The following is a 20,456-nucleotide window of genomic DNA, read 5'->3' as shown; positions in this document are numbered from 1 at the left end:
CGGGCACTCGCGCCACGGCTGCGTGAAGCGCACGCGCCAGGCTTCCTCCCCGGCTTCTGTCTCAGTCTCTTTTGGGCTGGGCTCTTGCCCAGCTCGGGCTGGGTACCAGTTCATTTCATGGGGTGGACTTGATTGACAGAGGCCCGGCACGTTTTTTGGACTGAGGGCTGGGACATTTTGTCCCCGCTGGAATTGCTCTTAGGATCCACTCAAAATGAATCCAGAAAGGATCCTCTTTCCCAAATCCGAGAAAAAAAATTCAAGAAAAGAAAATTAGAGGCCCAAATCTTCGATAAAGAGTAGAGACTCTGCCACGCACAGCTCTTCTCAGACCCGACGAGAATGGCAACGGCCTTCTCATTTGCGCAGACCACTCTCTTCTCCAAAACCTCACCTTCTCTCCGCGCAGCTTGCCTCAGAAGCTTCACTTTCTGCCTGCCGTTCTCTTCTTCCTCTGCAGCTCTTTCCTCCGATAAGCTTCACATCAAGAAATGGAGGCAGCCGGTGGCTTCGGTGCTCGAGCTGGGCGGCGTCAAGATTGCTAAAGATGGTAACTTTAACCATTTCCCCCATCTGGGTTGCTCTTGTTTTTGATATTTTTGCTGTTTTTCCGTATTGGGTTTGAGTGGTGATGAAATTTTTGTACTTGGCTTGAATTTCTACATCCCGAAACTTTGAATTGCTTCATTCCATAAGTTGTAGTTTTCTGTGAAACTGTTATATTTGAATTGGTTTTACGTTTTTACTACTTGGGTTCGCCCTTTTATTTTATTATTCATTAAGGCTGCAGTATATTTTGTTCGGTATGCAATTGGTTGGTTGAAAAATTTTGCATTTTGTTTATTATACTTGTTAGAATTGTATCTCACACAAAGGCGTTGCACTCTGGAATACTTGTTTCCGATTCGAGTACATTCCAGTCCAATGTTGGATGTCTGTTTGATGGCCTAAGTCTAACAAACTCTTGGAAGCATGTTAGAACTCTCGTCATATGTTGCGTTTGATGCTGTGTCGGATTTGTACAAATGGAAAGTTGCCGACTTGGTTTTCTGAAAGATTTGTTATTGGCATAATAATTTTGGATTATGTGTTTGTAGATGTGCTGAGGGATGACCCCACAAACAATGTTCCGGATACAATTTTCGCAAAGCTTGGACTCCAACTCCACAGACGAGATCAGCACCCACTTGGGATTTTGAAGAATGCAATATACGAGTATTTTGACACCAATTACTCGAATCAGTTCGATAAGTTTGATAATCTTAGTCCAATTGTGTCTGTTAAAGAGGTATGACCTTGATTTTATTAAAAATTGGGCCATGAAATACGCCAAATGAAGGGATAAAGAATCTTTAGCTTCCAGTGTTTATCATTCATATCTACTATGTTTGTGGATTGTTAACCTCATTGATGATGTCATGCATTTTTCATAAGAGAAGAATTGTAGATGTGCGTTATTGCAATGCTCTTTTATCCTTGTAAGATTGTAAGAACCTATGACTTACTTCTTGACAGTGAATAAAATTTTCAATTCTTTCAGAATTTTGACGATGTTTTGGTTCCTGCTGATCATGTGAGTCGAAGTTATAATGATACATACTATACTGACTCTCAAACAGTTTTGAGGTGTCATACAAGTGCTCATCAGGCCGAAATATTGAGAAGAGGACATACTCACTTCCTTGTAACGGGGGATGTGTACCGTAGGGATTCCATTGACTCAACTCATTACCCTGTGTTCCATCAGGTTTCTTAACTCTAATGCTTACAATAAGACGTCAATGCTGCTTAGCTTCTTGGGATTCTGCCTTATGTAATGAATTTATTTCCTGCCCATATAGATGGAAGGTGTTCGTGTTTTTTCTCCACAAGATTGGGAGGCATCTGGGACAGATGGCACATCTTATGCCGCTGGAGATTTAAAGAAATGTCTAGAGGGTTTGGCACGCCACTTATTTGGTAAAATCTATCTTGAACCACTGTGCTTGGTATCTCATAGACAAGCTATAATTTGGTTTGCCATTTGAGTGCTTTAGTATCCAACAAATAGCAAATAGGTATATGGAGTGTTTTTTAGGGAGTGTTATTTGCTTTAAAAATTCTTCAATTGTTTTCTTAGTTTATTTTATTTATATATTTATAAATTATATGAATGATGCAGTTGTTTTGGAACATCTAAGTTGATTAAATTGAAATTTTCAGGTTCTGTGGAAATGCGCTGGGTTGATACATATTTCCCATTTACCAACCCATCATTTGAACTTGAGATATTTTTTCAGGTATACTACTGACTATGATGATTTTGGGGGCACAAAATAACATTCCGTGTTTGTTTTGGATTGTGAATCTACTTCATGCTATTTCTGATGTATGTATGTATAATTGTATATATATAATATGGATACTTCCAAATTTGGAACTCTGCTTCTGCCTGTATAACTTGTTTTATCTACTGCCTGGGATATCTAGGAATTCTAGAGTGGAAGTAGGTGTTTATGCTAGATTTAAACTTGATGCCTGTCCTAGATTACATGTAGGTCCCTTGAGACCCTTAGAAACCAAAACACAAGGAGTTGAATGCATGTAGATGAAAAAGTAATAGAACTTTTTCTTTCTGGTTACGAAAAAGTAAAACTTATCAAAAATATATCTATGCAACTCCCAGGAGATACTTTCTATTCTGACTGTTTCTATTCCTCATTATTACTGTTCATATTCAACTAGTGCTTTTGACATGCCTTGAACTGGGACACCTGTTGATATTTAAATCTCATGTTGAACTAGTGGCCATTGATATAAGTTGTGGTTCTTAAATGTTAAGGAAAGTTTTCTGTTGTTACAGTTCATGCTTTGAAACCCCTTGTCATTTCTTTTGAATTGATGCTTGGATGCATGAATATTTTTAGCATTAAATCAATTTTATAAGCTGATGTTGAATACAATACCAGGAAAAATGGTTGGAAGTTTTGGGTTGTGGGGTGACAGAACAAGAAATATTGAGGAGAAGTGGCAAAACAGACAATGTTGCTTGGGCTTTTGGACTTGGATTGGAACGGCTGGCAATGGTTTTATTTGACATCCCTGATATTCGTCTTTTCTGGTCAAGTGATGAGAGATTCACTTCTCAGGTGGTTCCTGAATGTGTTAAATATGATTTTTTTTTTCTTTCTCTTTCCTCTCTTTTTTTCAGATATATTCCATTAGCTCGATTTTAAGACTTACAAGTGAAATAAGCAAGTAATAAAGTCCTTGTCATTTCTAATCCAGTATCTGATTGTCCAATTTTGGATTTTGGATATAGTTTTCGAGTGGCCAGCTGGGAGTCAAATTCAAGCCATTTTCCAAGGTAATGTTGCAGCTCACACAGAGGAAATTATCATGTTTTTTTTTTTTTTTTGTCTGGTTACTGAGTTTTCTGGTCACTTATTATTGTGTAAAATTAAGATAAAGTTTAGTGAGATCTTTGACCTCCATGCCTCCATGCCTCCCTCCTTCATGTGTTTAGAGCTTGGGCTGCCCTTTTGTTATATCTTGTAAATCAAAAGAAAGAAAGCAAAAATTGAATCATGAAAAAAGAAAGAACAAATAAATGATGATCTTACAGCAGTTGATATATGAATGGATTTGTTGATTGCCTTGAAAAAATATTGCTTCTTAAGATCTTGGTAGTTATGGATCTAACTACTAGTTTGAGGGTAAATCACTGCTTGCTAGCATTTCTTATAAAGTTTCTTTCTTTTCGTTTCAGTATCCTCCTTGTTACAAAGATGTCAGTTTTTGGATAAACGAGTCTTTCACGGAAAACAATCTATGTGAAGTTGTTAGAGAAGTTGCTGGAGATCTTGCAGAGGAGGTATGCCTGTTTACACTCATAAACTTTCTGGAGGTGTGTAGACGTTGAACATTATGGTTAAAGGGATACGTCGATGTTTATTGGAAATGAAAAGCAGCTCTAACTTGACGTCTTCAGTGCAGCTAGTTTTCTGAAACGAATTTCTACCGAAGTGGCTTAAAATTGGAAGATTCGAAAGTTATATATAATCCCCACACTTAAACTGCTATATTAATTAACCATATCAACCTTACTAAATTGGTTCGGCTGAATAATTCCTACACCTAGAAAGTTATTTGTAATCCGAGTGTGGAAGTTTTACCACTGTGTGATATTTGTCCATCAAATATTTCGCCCCAACATAGTCTGGAGTCTGATGAAGTGATCTCTAATACCTGACAGTATATTGGAAGTGGGGTTTATGCAGTTTTCTGAAATAGCTATTCCATGATTGCCAGGTACAATTGATAGACAATTTCACAAACAAGAAAGGAATGACCAGTCACTGCTACAGAATCGCATATCGATCCATGGAACGCTCGCTCACAGATGATGAAATTAATAAGTTGCAGGTAAGTCCGATAACAAGCCGATGTAATCTCATCTTTCCTTCATAGGAGCATTCACACCTCCATAACTGTTTCAAATGTGTAAGCCACACCTCCATAACTGTTTCGATTCTCTATGCAGTGGAATGTAAGAGAGTTGGTGCAGAGCAAGTTGAACGTCGTTCTAAGATGAGAGGTCTCGGTGCAGTAGCCTATTTTGGCAATCATGATTTATAGGTGTTGAATTTTTACCTACATTGTAAAATTGTTCCCTTTTTTTCAGCTGCCTGTGAATACAGATTTCTAAGCCTGCCTTGGCAAGAGATAAAGAGATCAACCTTCCAAGAATTCAATGGGGAGACGTTGAAAATAATTTTTTTTTTTACTGGAAAAATAAAGGTTGTAGAATCGAAAGTGGTTTTGGCAAGTGAACGTATTATTTCAGCAGCGGTAATTTGTTTCAGGGAGATGCGCAAGCCCGTTTTCTCTTCATGCATACCCTTATTTATTTCCGACCTTTTGGTTGAGTAAATCAAAGGTGAATCAAGGGCCATCATGCAAGATATGCTCTTTTGGTGTTTTACAGGGAGTGATACGAACTTTATGCAAATGGGCTTTGATTATATCCAAAACCGGAACCCTAGTTCAACCTACGGTATCCCCAAACTTGGTTCTTCTATGCAGAAGCATGGCCTCCACAATTTAGTTGGAAATTGCATGAATCTTTACTTTGCAAGCTTCTGGAGCTCACCTCTAGTTCGTTACAGATTTTGTGTGATCTGTAAACTGGTTTGTTCACATCCTTCTGCGAATGAAAGAGCAAACTCATAAGGAATCGAACACAACATCCTATATGTAAAGATAAACGCTCTTAATCACTCAACTTACAAATTTTCAGAAAATAAAAAGGAAGCTATATTAAGAGAAACACAAACATTAGTTGAAGAATACAATGGTAATATCCTTAATGCAGGAAAGTAAAACAGTAATGAATTCTGCATACTTCTTTTGTTTGCACATTCTTACCTCTTTAATCTATCCAAATGTTATACACAATTGCAAGAAGAATGTAATTCTGTTGAACAAAGTAAAAAATTCTATATCGGTCATCTTACAAAACAATCACAAATAATACTAAATGGTTGCACTTTTAATTGCATCAAAACTTTGGCATAAAAATCCCACACTTACTGATTACATGAATAATTAAATTAAAACAATATCGAGGTATGTAGTGGTGAAACGCAACCGTTCTATAAACTTGAACAAATCTTGTATAATATCTACGCCATTTTTGCTGACAATGCATTATTGTGCTGCCATGAGCCAGAAGGTAATCGTTCAGGATGGCAACAGGTCAAAAGGGAAGACGGACGTAGAGTGCCATGAGTCAAACAATTGGGACAATGATGGCCTCTCGAATATCTGATGTCGGGTCCCTTTCCCACCTCCACCCTTGGCTACCCTCTTCTAAGGACAAGGACGAAACTAGAAATTTCTTATAATGGGGTAACCGAAAATAACTAAGAAAGCCTTATTATAGTATGATTATATGCAATATGATATTAAGGATGGTTTCAAATGATAATGTATCACAATTCTAATGTTACAAAAATTTCAATATAGTAGTGGAAAATGGCAAAGCGATGAGAAAAATATAAGTACATGATAGGCGGGAGAGGGTTTTTTCGGTTTGAATCACAAAACAAGAGCACTAGTGCTTATATAATATTTGATATGAAGTATAAGTAGAATGAATGTATGCTGGATATTAGATACATATATTTTCTTCAAAGATAATATGTGTATATTATATAATTGTAGTCTGCAACTAAACAAACGAATTATTTGAGTTGGAGCATTTGCTCCCAGTGAGCCTTCATTGGCTCCGTCCATGCTCAAGGACCAAGTAATGTACGAGGTAGGATGCCTAGCTCATTCGAATGAGGATCCTCTCTATGAGATTCATATCATGTTCGTTCGTTGTACATCGTGTGATCAGTTTTTATCATGTTCTGTTCATGTTTATTTTTAAATAGAAATATTTAAAACGATTTCTAACCGTACGATGCACGATGAACGAACATAATTTGAGAATCCGTAAGATCCTCACAAAGAGGATCCGAAGAGGATCCGAAGAGGATCCTCATTCAGCTCATTAAACATTTTCCCCCAAATTTTGTTTAAATGCTAAAATGAATAGACACGTCGAAAGTTAAAATCTAACGATGAGACGATATATACAAAAAGATATATTTAATCAATTGAAAAAAAAACATATTCATTACTAAGCTGGAGTGTCGGGATGAAGAAATGAGACATAAAAAAATATACAATCATTTACAAGCCAAATTCTCTAGTTTCTCAGACAAATTGAATAAATATAATGCTGTAACATGATCAAAATATAAAAAATATACTTTTGTAAAAGCTACGTACGAACGACATAATCAATACACAAGGTTCTTATCTAGAAGGGTGGAGCAATCATTTCTATTCACATCGTTAATATTAACATCAAGTCATAGTTGTCTCGGTTACGGTTGATGTAGTGTTGTTGAGGAGGGGAGGTAAAGCTCAGTGTTTGCACAAATCCGACGACATTGATACCCCAATAATGCATGCAACCTGCCTTTAACCTTCTTAAACTTGTTGCAACTATTGCCAATCTTTTTTTTTTAACCGAAGATAGGATATATTAGAGACGAATATGAATGTTTACATCGTGGGTTAGAACATTAAACAAAAACTCTGGCCCAATACAATACCAAACAAAATCACAAACTTCGCCACCGAGTGAGCCACACGGTTACTCTCCCTAGGCACAAACGAAAACGTCACAGACGTTAACCTTTGTACTAGAAGCTCGATGTCACCAAAGATGCATTCAATACTGTAGTCACCCGTTGCCAATCTTCATAGACCACAAATATGCATGGATTTGGATCATATCCGGATCAAAATTATGGAGATCCTAGAGATTCTTACATCTTAGTCATTCATCGTATATTGTGCGGTCATAAATTATTTGACATTTTTTAGTTATATTTAAACACAAATAGTACCTAATGAAAACTGATCCCACAATATACGACGGACGGTTAGGATGTAAGAATCCCTACGATCTCCACAAATAGGATCTGAAAAAAATCCTCATTCAATATGCATGATCCAAGATAAATCTTTATCTCATGCTTGCTTTACATTTCTTCATAAGCATAAATAAATAAAAAACAACATATATTATTTGTAATCTCTGATGTTATTTTACTATACAAATAATTTAATTCATTTCATTCGTTCAATTAAAAAAATAAATTATTCATGTATATTCGGAAAATAAACGATTAATTATACAAAAATATTACTCGTTATCATAAATGTCAATTTAAAAAACTACTGGCATATCTCAGAAAGAAAAGTGCTTTTCCTCCAATCTGTGAGAACGAATTAGAGAAAGTCCAGCGGTGGCCCAATCCGCAGGCAATTGCATTAAATTGCCCTTGACCCAAAAAAATGATGGTCCAACCGGTGCAAAATTGGGCAGGGAATTGGTGGTCTTCGGGAAGCCTGTTGGAATGCCCTTGCAACAATTGTCGGGCCTGACGTCAAGCAGCAGAAGGCCGGCCCCACCCACGTGCACCGAAGTCAGCCGAATGACGCCGATTTAGGCGCGCCAGTCGTTGGATTTCCAACGGTTTATTGACGAGGACCTTGGATTCCAACGGAAAAAAAATCGAAAATTAAGCTGTTGTTGTGGCACGCGGTGCTTTGTGGCGCATTTAATTTCAAACTATTTAAAAAATTCAACGGCCAAATTAATTCAACGATTAAAAATAAATAAAATATTTAAAAAGTCCAAAATATTTACAATGTTCACTCTGAAAAATCTTGCAAAGTTCACAACTTAATTAAACAAAAATATGAGCAGATACTACTAAAGAATAATAACACGTGACATTACATGAATAGTCGAAAATCTTAACAAAAATCAAAGCATATATTACTAATGGATAATGATACATTATTCACCGAAATTGGATAAAAATCTCATTGAAAAATTTAAGACGATAATGATATATGAGGATAAGATCAAGAAAATTTTAATAAATAAAAAATATATTTGTGAATAGTAATCGTTGCTTTCCAAATAAGTGAATTTTCACAAAAAGAATTAGGGATGTGATATCCACACACCCCTTTTTACTTCTCTCACATCCTTTTAATTTTCGGCCGTCGGATCGAATGAATTGAAGAAGATCAAATGACAAAAATTAACAAGAGATGTGTGAGAAGTAAAAAAATATGTATAAATAGCACATCCCAAAAAATTAATATATAAAGTAAAGCGGGTGGAGTTGCTCAGTTGCTCTTATCTCTGCCTCGCCACTTGCATGTGAGTGGCAGCCACATGGCCCATCCCTATCAATGCTATCTCGCAATTAACATCAGGCCTATAATGTATGGATACACTCTACCATCTGTAGAGCGCGTTAAATCGAATATGAATTTTCACATCAGGATTCAGAAACAGCGTGGTGGCTTTGGCTTTTACAAACTCACCCAGGTCAGAATTCAGATGGAAGGGACGTAATAAGCCGCCGAAAGATAGAGAGAGAGAGAGAGAGAGAGAGAGAGATGAGAGCCAGGTGCAAGTTGTAAGGCTGACAAGGGTGTGTTCGATGTGTGATCGATGTGTTTAAAGAAATATTGTATTTAAACAAGATTTAAAATATCGATATTATCTCGATATTTTTATCGAAATTCTCGTGTTTTTGGATTACGATATTTCCGATATTATAAATATTTTAGACCTTAATAGGAACTTTATGTAGTGCTAAATCACTCATGTATCTTACCATGCAATGCATAAAGTGTAAAATATTGTACTAATTCATTATATATAAATGATTATGGTGTGTTTAAACTTCTTTCATTAATTACTACATACTTTCTACACTCACAATGTTTGCCAGCTTGCTATATAATCAACTTAAATCAGTTAAATCTATCATGCAATGCATTTCCTTATAATTTTTTGTGATAAACTAATAGATAATTGACTAAATAAACATCCTGCAAAATTTCAATAAAAATTTTTAAGTTTTTCTTACAATTTCTGTGATTTTTATTCAATTTTTATCGATATAAATAATATTTCGATATTCCTATTGAAATTTTCGTGTTTTTAAATTACTAATACTTCCGATATCATTAATATTTTATATCGATTTGAACTAACGTCTCTCTCTCTCTCGTATGCATCATGTATCTTTTCCCAAAGTCCCACATGAGTCCCAACGACTACTCAGATTCTGCAGGGATCGACGGGGTCAGATGACCTCATGTCTTTGTAAACCTCTCATTGTAAACTCGAACTCGTCCACAAACATGCTGTTGAGCTTGTGAGTTTTCCCCACAACCCGGGCCATGCATTTTATTTAACTCTATTGTTAATAAGATATTAACTCTAATCTAAATTTCCCTTCACAAATCTACTGCTTAATATTCAACTTCCTCTAGATAATTAGGGTAAACGTGTTGGAAGTTTTAAGACTCTTGTCCCATATTGGGGAAAACAAGATTCCTAAGGATCTTTATATAGATTTAATGTTTTAGTCTAATAATTACAACATGGGCCATTTGGAAATGAATTGAAGGCTTGGGTCTTATGGTTGTGTGGATTAGGCTTGTATAATATAGCCTAAATACAATTAATATTAATTAATCAAGACAAGGGCCTTGGGCCTTGGAATTTAAAATTAATCTGATTCATTAATTTTAATTTTCAGATTAAGTTTATAGAACCACAAGCACATGAGTGGGACGAAAATACTGTTCGAATGACATAGCTTTTACGCTAGCCTCTACCTTTTGTAAACAAGTTAGTAACATTAATTTTTGTATTTATTGTGTAATTTTCGTTTTGTATAGCAAGTATATTTGGTTAATAAAATATTAGAATTTCTGTTATTTTTGTTTATTTCTGAATTGTTCTCCAACAAAAGGTACAAATAATGAAAGGATGTGTGCGCAACTAGCACTAGAAACCCTTAGGCCATCTCCAACCGAAGACAATGAATAGTACAAGTCATATTTGCCTACATCTCCAATCGAGGGCCAAAGGGCCATATGGCTCGTTTAAGCCCTGTCACAAAAAATAGTCTCCAACCGAGGGCCAAATATAATTTATTATTTAAAAACTACAACTTAAATTCAAATCCAACGGCTAAATGACGTCAGCTAGCCGTTGGATTTGAATTGTTTTTTGGCTATAAATAGGGTGGATATTAGACTATAATTCATACAACTTTGAATTCAATCTATTTCAATGCAATCTCTTTCAATTCAAGTTTGCAATGAATTCCAACTTTGGATCCTCTTCGGATTCCAACTGGAGGTCTTCATATAATTCCAAATTAGAAGAAAAATGGGCGCAGATGAGACGAGAAGATGAGGAGTCTGATGAAGAAGCTGAAGTAAGGTGTAACAAACAAAACAGAGCAGCATCCATGAGTGCGGCCATGGTGTGTCAGCCAACTAAGGAACAACCTCAATGGGGTGGCTCTGTTGCTAGTTGCTCTTATAAACCACAAAACAGAGTGATGACGCAAGTCAATCTGATGAACAACTACTTCAACCCTAACTCAATGTACACAGAAGAGGGTTTCAGATGTCGCTTCCGGATGAGGTGTCATGTCTTCAAGTGTTTACTTCGCGATGTCCAGCAGATTAATCTATACTTTCAACAGAAGCGGGACAGAGCAGGTTGCCCTGATTTCTCACCTTATCAGAAGGTTACTATTGTACTTCGAATGATGGCCTATAGCTCCCCAGCTGATTTGATAGATGAAACACATGGTATGTCTGAGTCTACATGCCCTGATACTCTTGAACAATTCTGTGACACAATTGTTCAGGTTTACAAAGACGAGTACCTCTGTGAGCCAAATAAAAAAGATCTAGATTGGCTCATTCACAAAGCTGAAGACCCTGGGTTTCCAGGCATGATAGGGGTCATTAGACTGCATACATTAAGATTAGAAGAACATTCCCACCGGATGGCAATGAGGCTTATACGAAAGGTAAAGAAAGCTAACTACTGTGTTAGAGGCGGTTGACTCGTATGACACATGAATCTAGCATACTTTATTTGGAGCCCCTGGATCCCAAAATGACATTATAGTTCTTGGGCGTTCACCCATCTTCAATAGCCTGACAGAAGGTAAAACACGTCAACTTGACTACTACATCAACGGTCGTCAATACAATATGGGGTATTACTTGGCAAATCGCATCTACCTAAAGTGAGCGACACTTGTCCAAGCAATTCCAAACCCAAGGAATGACACCGAAAAGTTATTTACCTTACACCAAGAGGCATACCGGAAAAATGTTGAGAGAGCTTTCAGTATTCTACAAGCACGATGGAAGATCATCAGCGAACCGGCAAGAGGGTGGAGTCGAGAAAATTTGGCCTCCATCATGATGTCATTCATCATATTACACAATATGATAGTAGAGGATGAATGAGATGAGTATATTAATGGAGAGTCTGATGCCAACCAAGATGATCCAAATAAGTTAAGAAGGGCTCGTGCAAAAATATATGATGAGCCTAATTTGCTTTTCAATCCAATAACTGGTAGTATCTCTATAAATGAGTACATGAGACGTTATGGAATAATACGTTCCCGTGCCACAAACAAGTACCTACAGCAGGATCTTGTTGCACATCTTTGAGCCAAAAATAGCATGGTGTAAGCGTTTAAGTTTTATGTTGTTAAATGTTTTTAAAAATATTGTTTAAGTTTCATGTTGTTAAATGTTTTTTTTTTATGTTGAATAATTTTTATATTGTTTAATGTTATTTAATGTTATTTAATATTGTTTAATGTTGTTTCATGTTACTTAATGTTATGTAATGTTTAATGGTTTAGAAGTTTAGGGAAAAAAAAATTTCAATTTTTAAAACAAATTTTGTAAAAAAAAAATAAATTAAAACCATTCTTATCGGATATAACTGACATGAATAAGTACAACGCTATCGAATATAATCGACATGAATAATGAAAATTATGGCCGAGCCCGGGGCTAGCTGACCGGCTGAGTTGAGCCAACTGGGGTTGGCTGACTGGTTGAGTTGGGCCAACCGATCAGCCATTTGACCCCTTTTTGTCCAGTAGGACCCACAAGCCATTTGGCCTAGCCCTCGGTTGGAGATGATTTTCAAACTATTTTCGACCTTCTGATCTTCTGAATCATTCGGTTGGAGATGCCCTTAGCATTTCAACCTTTTGCATGATACAAATTACAAAGGCGAGAGGGAAAAAGAATTGGTAAATGAAATCGGAAAGTGTAGCATGCAATCCAACAAATGCACCAGTTAGGTCATTTTCCATTGGTAGCTTGTGGCAAACACAATGATGATGGAGTTTGAATGGGGATTTTAGTCAACGCATGTTAGTCACTTCATGGGTGTGCCCCATGAAGAAGCATTTCTGTATGATATGAAAATGCTTTAAAATATTCAAGTTTGATTTTTCTTCTGCAGAAAAGCTGAGAGCTCAAGAGTGGTTCTGAGAACTGATCGATTGAAACAAACAAAAGCCATCTACAAGGTAACCCACGAGATTAGCACGCATATTAATTTAGAAATCTCTTTGTTCTTAATCAACTTATCACTATGCATGAATTTAGCACGCATATTGAAACATACAACTGCTAATTTGCCTCTTGAATTATCATTTAATTTTTAATTTTTCCCTTTAAAATTAAGGATTTAAACTAATTTTTTTAACCGATTTACCCCTATTGTTAATTTTTTATTCATTCTATCCAAATTTCTGTTAAATGGAAGCAAGTGCACAATATGTGAGGGTAGCTCGGTTGTTTCATTCTTTAAAATAATTGAAAATCTTAGATTTCTAAAATATAAACCTATGCAAATATGTGTGATTCTATAGCTTTTGTGTCTGAAGGTCTAGCGAAGTGACGTTTTTGTCCACAAAGGAGAGTCGCGTGGTGGGCACGTGATAAGGGTTAACATTAATTTGGATAAAATCTATTAAAAACTAACGGTAGGGGGCAAATCAACCAAAAAAATTAGTTTTAAGTCCTTAATTTTCCAATTAAAAAATTTAGGAGATAATCGAAAGTTAAGTGATAGTTTAGGGGACAACTTGACAATTTAGCCTTAAATGCAAACTCATCATTCATCAGATCTAACTAGTAAATAGGGTTCTAGCTTGAGGAACTCAAGACTCGGGTGCCAATGACATGACCTAACTACTCAAATTTTAAAGTGTTAGATTCTCTTGATAGTTTTCATGCTCAAATTTTACAAATCAACTTGAAATATCACAATGTGTTTTGAGCTTACTTCAACAAAGTCTATCTTGATTCATAATTAACATAACCTGATGTATTATTAAACATAGTACCTTCATTTTTTTTGTCAAACGATAAGTTTGTCAGATTAAATGTTAGATTGGAGAGCTAACGGGGTTCTCGCCCACGCTGTAATGTAAGAGCAACACTCCTCTCCATCACTATGGTAGAGGCCACTTGTTATCCAATTTCATAGTTAAATAGGTGCATACACTAAGCGTCCATAGATATTAAAATAAAAAATCAATATTTTGAAAGGAGAAAAACTTGTCTGTGTGCAACAAAAAAAAATCTTTGATGCTCAAAAGTATAAAATGTTTCGAGTATTGTAATCGTTGAATTTTTATTTTTATAATTTTAACTAAAGATCTAATAGTTACAAAATCCAAAATATCAAATAGCAAAGTTTTTCTCAATTTGTAAGGTTTCCAACTGCATAAAGTAGTTTGACCAAAAAAAAAAAAACTGCATCAAGTAGCTCCTATTATATTTCCTTGAGCAATTAACCGTGGCCAATTGAAAAGCCGTTTTCCATTGAATGTCAAACCGTGGCCAAGTGCCAAACTGATTGATCAGCAGATTGTAGAAATTCGAAGTGAAATTCATTACCTAAAATTGATCTGAACGCTCCAAAAGAGAAGGGAGGATGCTTATCTCTCCTTCTGATCTCTCTTCCCTTTCATCCCTCCTATTTGAACAGTTACAGTTTAACCACGTCAACTTTTTATATTTTTTATAAAGACAATAAGACAAAAAACAATATGGGAGGGAAGGGGAGGGAAGTAGATGAGAATAGGAAGGGAGATAATCCTACTCCAAAGAGAAGACCCCCACTGTGAATGGGTACGGTAAGCTGCATCCCAAATCATGAGCATCTTAGTTTATTAGCTAGATGGATATATAATGCTATTCACACATTTATTTTTACTTATCACACGCCATTGTTAATTTTTGACCATCTATCTTCTTTAATTCATCCAATCCGACGACCGCAAATTGAGATGTGTGTGTGAAAAGTAAAAATAGGTGTGTGGATAGCACCACTCTAGCTAGATATGTCATGCAAGTTGAAGAGATAATTAGGGTTTCAAGCATTTGTCATTTTAACCATGCCATTGTAGCCTGACTCTTCTTCCCAAAATCAAACCCTAACTTTTTTGCAAGCTGTTCGCGTCAGGAATTTCCGTCGGGGATGTTTCCTGGCCGACGAGCACACAGCTCCCCGGGAGGTTGGCGCCGGTTGAGGGCTGCTGTCGGGCTTCTGCTTCACTGTCGGGCTTTGTCGGGCAAGTCTCGTCGGGCAAGACTCTTCGGGCAAGGCTCGTCGGGCAAGGCTAAAAGAGAAGGACATAGTTAACTTTGAGAGGTGTCTTTGTGGGGCCTTAGGTGTAGGCCTTGAGGCTCACAATCAAGGTTAACTTTTAAGTGTTCAGGCATGCCACTGCCATCTTCAGTATGGCAGATATGAAATGGATATCGAGTTTTGGTTGCATATGTATATACCCGAGAAACCGTGTTAGTTATAACAGGTGCCTTTGTGGGGCCTTAGGTGTAGGCCTTGAGGCTTCCTATCAATAACTAAACCAGTGCTCGAACACATCATATTTGTTCTTGTGAATGCATGAGTCTTATAACTATTATACTTCTGATTACCCGAGTTCAAGAGGTAGAATGAACCCAAATAGGTGCATTTGTAGGGCCTTAGATGTAGGCCTTGAGGCTTCCCATTAGGGTTCTTTCTTATACTCAAACGTTCTAGACCGCAGAATGGAATGAATCTAAATAGGTGCCTTCGTGGGGCCTTAGGTGTAGGCATTGAGGCTTCCTATCAGAATTCTTCCCATGCTTAAGCGTTCTATGATAATCATAATGTAATAGAAATAAGACTAAGAGGTAGGTCGATTACTTGCGCCCCAAGTAACTTCGGACTTCTCGTTTATCAATGATTGTCGTGGATGGTTTAAGTCCACATAAGGTTCTCTTTTATGCCTTGAGGCCAAGGACTTTTAACTAATCAGATTTACATGCCCGAGGGCTTATGACTTGGATCTGGTTTGAACATTGAAGATATATTCAAATCGGATCCAAGTACCGAGAAAGCCTTTTAATAGTCATCTTGCTAGAAATAACTTGAATATAACTGGAAGTATACAACATATTGCTAGGCTAATGAATGAAAAGACAAAAACAAAGAAGGTCAGGCAAGGTTTAACCTTGTTGGGCAAGCCTGGTCGTCTTGCAGGTTCCTATCTTTGTAGTTTATCAAGGGTATGAAAGCTTTAGAGAGGGAGAGAGATTTACAAAAGATGAATCGATACTATAGCAAGGTTGAACAAGGTAGTAGAGCTATTACAAGGGTTTGAGTGAAGGTTTATCCCGCGAGGGATGAAGGTTTGTCCCGAGAGGGATGAAGGCTTGGGCTGACTACAGCTTCATTTTGAAGGCAAATGTGGTTTTGAGCAGAGTTTGTGCTTGCATTTGTTTGTTTGATTGAGTGTCTTTATTCTTGGTTTCTCTTTCTTCTTATATAGACAACTCGGCTTGGTCTCCTGTAGCAGCAACCTTGCCCAAATGCGGTTTGAAGGGTGATGACTTATCAGCTATTTTACATGTACTGCCATCATAAAGTACTTTATGGGATGTGTAGCTGGTCAGTCTATACCACTTGGCCTTTGGGTAGGTAAGCAAGTGGTCTTCATGAGCTGCACCAAGTCAGAAAATGCCCTTTCTGCTTTTCTGGATTTCGACTGGGCTTCGGCTGACTTTTCCTTCAGGCCTCCTTTTGGGCCAGCTCCTTTCTTGAGCCCAAAGTTCAAGTTTTGATCCAAACAGTGCCTCCTTCAATTAATGTTAAGGTTGGAATCCCAGGCGCCATCATTGATTGAATATCCGCATGCGTGTATATCAATCTTTTGGAACTTTGTGTTTTCTAGATAGGATGAAGGCAACCCTGTGCCCCTTGCTCTCCTCACGACCTTTGAACTATCCTCAGGGGGCTCTATAAATTCTGGCTCGGAATTTCTTCTGCCAAGCCATCAAATCCTCTTCAGTCTTCTCTTCCATCTTCCTCGAGCGTTTAGAAACTGAGAAATGGGTTCCTCCGGCTTTGAGTGGGGTTTCCTAAAACTCCAATTTCTTGAGAAAAAGGGCTTTCATCAAAGGACTGCTATCTCCAACACCCTTGGTCGAACACCCCGCTATCTCCAACACCCCTGGTCAGGCGGTTTCCTCTCGAAGGCTTGTCTTCCTGCTTGTTGCGGTGATAAGTCGGGCTTTACCATCACTTATGGTGATGGTCCTGTCTGAGGATCCTCTACCAGGCTCATGTTGGCAGCACAACCCGATCACCTGATCGGGTTCCATCCATGAAGACATCGGAAAATCAGCTGAAGATACCATTGCATCCAGAAGGAGAATTGATTGTAATACGTCGGCTTTGAATCTTTTGTAAATTTCATCAATTTGTCGAAATGAAATATACATTATCTCAGCAACTCTTGTCTTTCCATCTTCTTGAATGATTGATAAATATACACTGCACATTGATATCCCGAAGCTTGGTTTACCTTGCATCATCTTCAATATAACAATCTCTGACATCCCACAACGTAGGACAATATTTCTTTAAGAATTTAACATTAATGGGATGTTTATGCCTGTTTCCCTCAAGGTCCGCCAAGTAGTATCCCCCTCTATCCAAAACGCGACTAATAATGAAAGGACCTTCCCATGTCGGGCTCCATTTTCTAAAGCCCCTGAGCTGAGCACCTAGAGGGAGGACTGTCTTCCATACTAAATCCCCTTCCTTAAAAGACTTCATCTTCACCTTTTTGTTATAAGCTCGGGCAACGACTTTCTTTCTTTCTTGAATATGGTTCAAAGCTTCAATTCGGGCTACATCCAAGTCTTCAATTCCTTGACACATGGCTTCGATGTACTCTTCACTATGCAACCCAAATTGATTTTGAATTCTTACAGAACTTACATTGATTTCCACGGGGAGCACTGCATCTTGCCCGAAAGTTAAAGCATAAAGAGTTGTCCCTGTTCCTGCCCTCTTAGAAGTTCTGTATGCCCACAAAGTGTTCCCCAGATTTTCATGCCACTTTTCTGGACTATCAATCACCATTCTCTTGATAATGTTGACCAGGATCTTGTTGTTGGCTTCTGCCTGGCCATTTGATTGAGGGTAGTACGGACTGGACTGGATCATCTTTATTTTGTACTTACTTGCAAACTCTTCAACTTCTTTTGAAATAAAAGATGGCCCACGATCCGTCACTATAATTTCGGGCACCCCATATCTGTGCAGAATCTTGGTCTCGATAAAATTCTTGATTGTGGCTGAAGTTATGGATTTTACTGCTGATGCTTCCACCCACTTGGTGAAATAATCTGTTGCTACAATTATGAAGGTATGCCCTTTACTAGAAGCTGGATAGATTTTCCCGATGAAGTCCATCACCCATCCTCTGAAGGGCCAAGGCTTGGATTTAAAGGTACCGATGGCACATGCTGGAGAGGTCCGTGCCTTTGACATTCTTCACAACCTCGGGCATAAGACTTGCAATCTTTTTCCATGTCGGGCTAGAAATAACCATACCTCCTAAGCAACCATCTCATCTTCGTTCCAGCCTGATGTGCTCCACATACTCCTTCATGTACTTCGGCCATTACCCTCATGGATTCTTTTTGGCCCAAGCATTTCAACAGAAACCCATATGGAGTTTTTCTTAGCAAGTTCTTCGCCCATAAGACATACTTGGTTGCTTGCTGTCTATCCTTCTTGCTTGTAGGCGAAGAGGGATCCTTCAAATGATGAATGATAGGTGACCTCCAATCTTCTATCTCGGCTTCTAGCACCATTATATCTAGACTGAATCCCATTTCTAAGATGGAATGAAGGTTTCTTCTTTGGATCTCGACATCTACCCTATATTTTCTCTCTTGTATTGGCACTCATAAGGCTAGTTGTGCCATCTCGTTGGCCGCTAAGTTGGATCCCCCGGGAACATGATTGACTGATATCTCAGAATCCCAGAAACTCAATAATTGCGTAGCTGCCAAGTAATACCCCGCCATGGTAATATGTCTGCACTTGAACTCCCCATTTAACCGGTTTATTACCAACTCTGAATCCCCAAAGACCTTTACCTCTACTGCCCCCAGATCCATCAAGATTTCCAGACCAATTATTAAGGCCTCATACTCTGCCCGATTATTAGTATTTCCTTGGTAGTCCAGGAGAAATGAATAATAATGATAAACTCCCTGAGGGTTTACAATTACAATCCCCGCTCTTGAAGCCTTCTGAGTGTGAGATCCATCGAAATACAACTTCCAATGAGTGATCCAGAGACCAGCTACTCTTCTTATCTCTTGCTGAACCCAGTCTTCTTTGGCCGAAATATCTTTTCTTGGCGGGATCCAAATGCTAGTAACCTCTAGGCTTCCTGGGATGTTGATTACCTCACTTTGAGATTCTTGATGCTCGGCCAGGAAGTCAGCAATTGCTTGGCCTTTGACTGCCCTTTGGGGTACGTACTGAAAACTGAATTCTGATAATGCTAGAATCCATTTCTCAATCCTTCCTGTAAGCATTGGCTTTGACAACATGTACTTTATCACATCTGTCTTGGCGATGATGTGCACGTGACAAGGTAACATGTAATGCCTTAATTTACTGGCAGTGAAATATAAAGCCAAGCATAAGCTCTCCACCGGGGAATACCTAGTCTCTACCTCGGTCAGAATTCTACTGAGGTAGTACACTGCCTGCTCCTTCCCGCCTTCATTATTTTGGGCTAGCAAACTCCCAATTGACTTTTCTGAGGCAGAAATATAAAGCTTCAAGGGTTTTCCCCTTTGAGGTGGCACCAACACTGGTGGAGAAGTTAAATAAGCCTTGATACTGTTAAAGGCCTGTTGGTGCGGTGGTCCCCATTCGAAGTTTTCTTTATCTTTCAATCTTAGTAAATGAGTCAGCGGCTGGATCTTGCCTGCTAAATTAGCAATGAATCTCCTCAAGAAGTTAATTTTGCCCAGTAGCCTCTGGAATTGCACCTTGTTAATGGGTGAAGGTGACTCCATTATTGCCTGAGATTTGTTCTTGTCCACTTCTACACCTCTTTGATGCACCAGGAATCTCAAGAAGTTGTCCGCTCTTACTCCAAACGCGCACTTCTTTGGATTCATCTTTAATTTGTGGATCCTCATCCTTGCTAATGTTTGTCTGAGATCTTCCAGATGCTGTTCTTCTGTCTTGGACTTCACCACTATGTCATCGATGTATACCTCCATACTCTAGCCAATCAGATCGTGAAAGATGGCATTCATTGCCCTCTGGTAAGTTGCACCAGCGTTCTTGAGCCCGAATGGCATGACCAGATATTCATATGCCCCCACATGACCGGGACACCTAAAAGCTGTTTTGTGTATATCTTCTGGAGCCATCTTTATCTGATTATACCCGACATTCCCATCCATAAAAGATAGGACTTTATGTTTTGCTACTGCATCTATGGATAAATCGGCCATGGGCATGGGATATTCATCTTTTGGTGTAGCCCCATTAATATTTCTGTAATCCACACAACATCGTACTGCTTTTGTTACAGCTTTTAAAACGGGTACAATGTTGGCCAACCACTCCACATATTTGGCTGGTCTGATAAAGCCAGCTTTTA

At 38.0% G+C, this 20,456-nt stretch overlaps 2 protein-coding genes across 4 annotated transcripts; both read left to right on the top strand.

The window, feature by feature from the left end:
- The first annotated feature begins 144 nt into the window (after positions 1-144).
- LOC103409015 (phenylalanine--tRNA ligase, chloroplastic/mitochondrial-like) lies at positions 145-4,827 on the top strand. 3 transcript variants are annotated; one of them, XR_011581553.1, is made up of 12 exons: positions 145-550; positions 1,098-1,288; positions 1,541-1,747; positions 1,842-1,959; positions 2,203-2,279; positions 2,949-3,128; positions 3,302-3,346; positions 3,749-3,853; positions 4,291-4,404; positions 4,523-4,576; positions 4,664-4,710; positions 4,780-4,827. XR_011581553.1 is itself a non-coding variant. In XM_029102920.2 (11 exons), exons 1-10 carry the CDS (start codon positions 343-345, stop codon positions 4,571-4,573), a joined length of 1,296 nt encoding a protein of 431 aa, XP_028958753.1. In that variant the 5' UTR covers positions 145-342; the 3' UTR covers positions 4,574-4,576; positions 4,664-4,728. The 3 variants fall into 3 exon arrangements, 2 of the variants coding, with proteins under 2 accessions (XP_028958753.1, XP_008346055.2); XM_029102920.2 differs by lacking the exon at positions 4,780-4,827 and having other exon boundaries at positions 4,664-4,728; XM_008347833.4 differs by lacking the exon at positions 4,780-4,827 and having other exon boundaries at positions 4,523-4,728.
- A 5,993-nt stretch (positions 4,828-10,820) lies between these two features.
- Positions 10,821-11,501, top strand: LOC114825161 (uncharacterized). The gene has a single exon (XM_029103550.2). The coding sequence runs from the start codon at positions 10,821-10,823 to the stop codon at positions 11,499-11,501; it is 681 nt and encodes a 226-aa protein (XP_028959383.2).
- Positions 11,502-20,456: the final 8,955 nt, after the last annotated feature.

Source organism: Malus domestica, chromosome 05, assembly GCF_042453785.1.
Source record: "Malus domestica chromosome 05, GDT2T_hap1".
In the NCBI taxonomy this organism is placed as follows: domain Eukaryota; kingdom Viridiplantae; phylum Streptophyta; class Magnoliopsida; order Rosales; family Rosaceae; genus Malus; species Malus domestica.
The sequence above is the reverse complement of the archived record's forward strand: the minus strand, read 5'-3'. Positions and strand labels throughout refer to the sequence as shown.

Bases quoted from the DNA above. Each gene is read 5' to 3' on its own strand.
- LOC103409015 (XM_029102920.2), top strand. From the start codon at position 343: ATGGCAACGGCCTTCTCATTTGCGCAGACCACTCTCTTCTCCAAAACC. The intron at 1,960-2,202 runs GTAAAATCTATC...TGAAATTTTCAG, and splicing joins TTTGGCACGCCACTTATTTG to GTTCTGTGGAAATGCGCTGG. The intron at 3,854-4,290 runs GTATGCCTGTTT...CATGATTGCCAG, and splicing joins CTGGAGATCTTGCAGAGGAG to GTACAATTGATAGACAATTT.
- LOC114825161 (XM_029103550.2), top strand. From the start codon at position 10,821: ATGAGACGAGAAGATGAGGAGTCTGATGAAGAAGCTGAAGTAAGGTGT.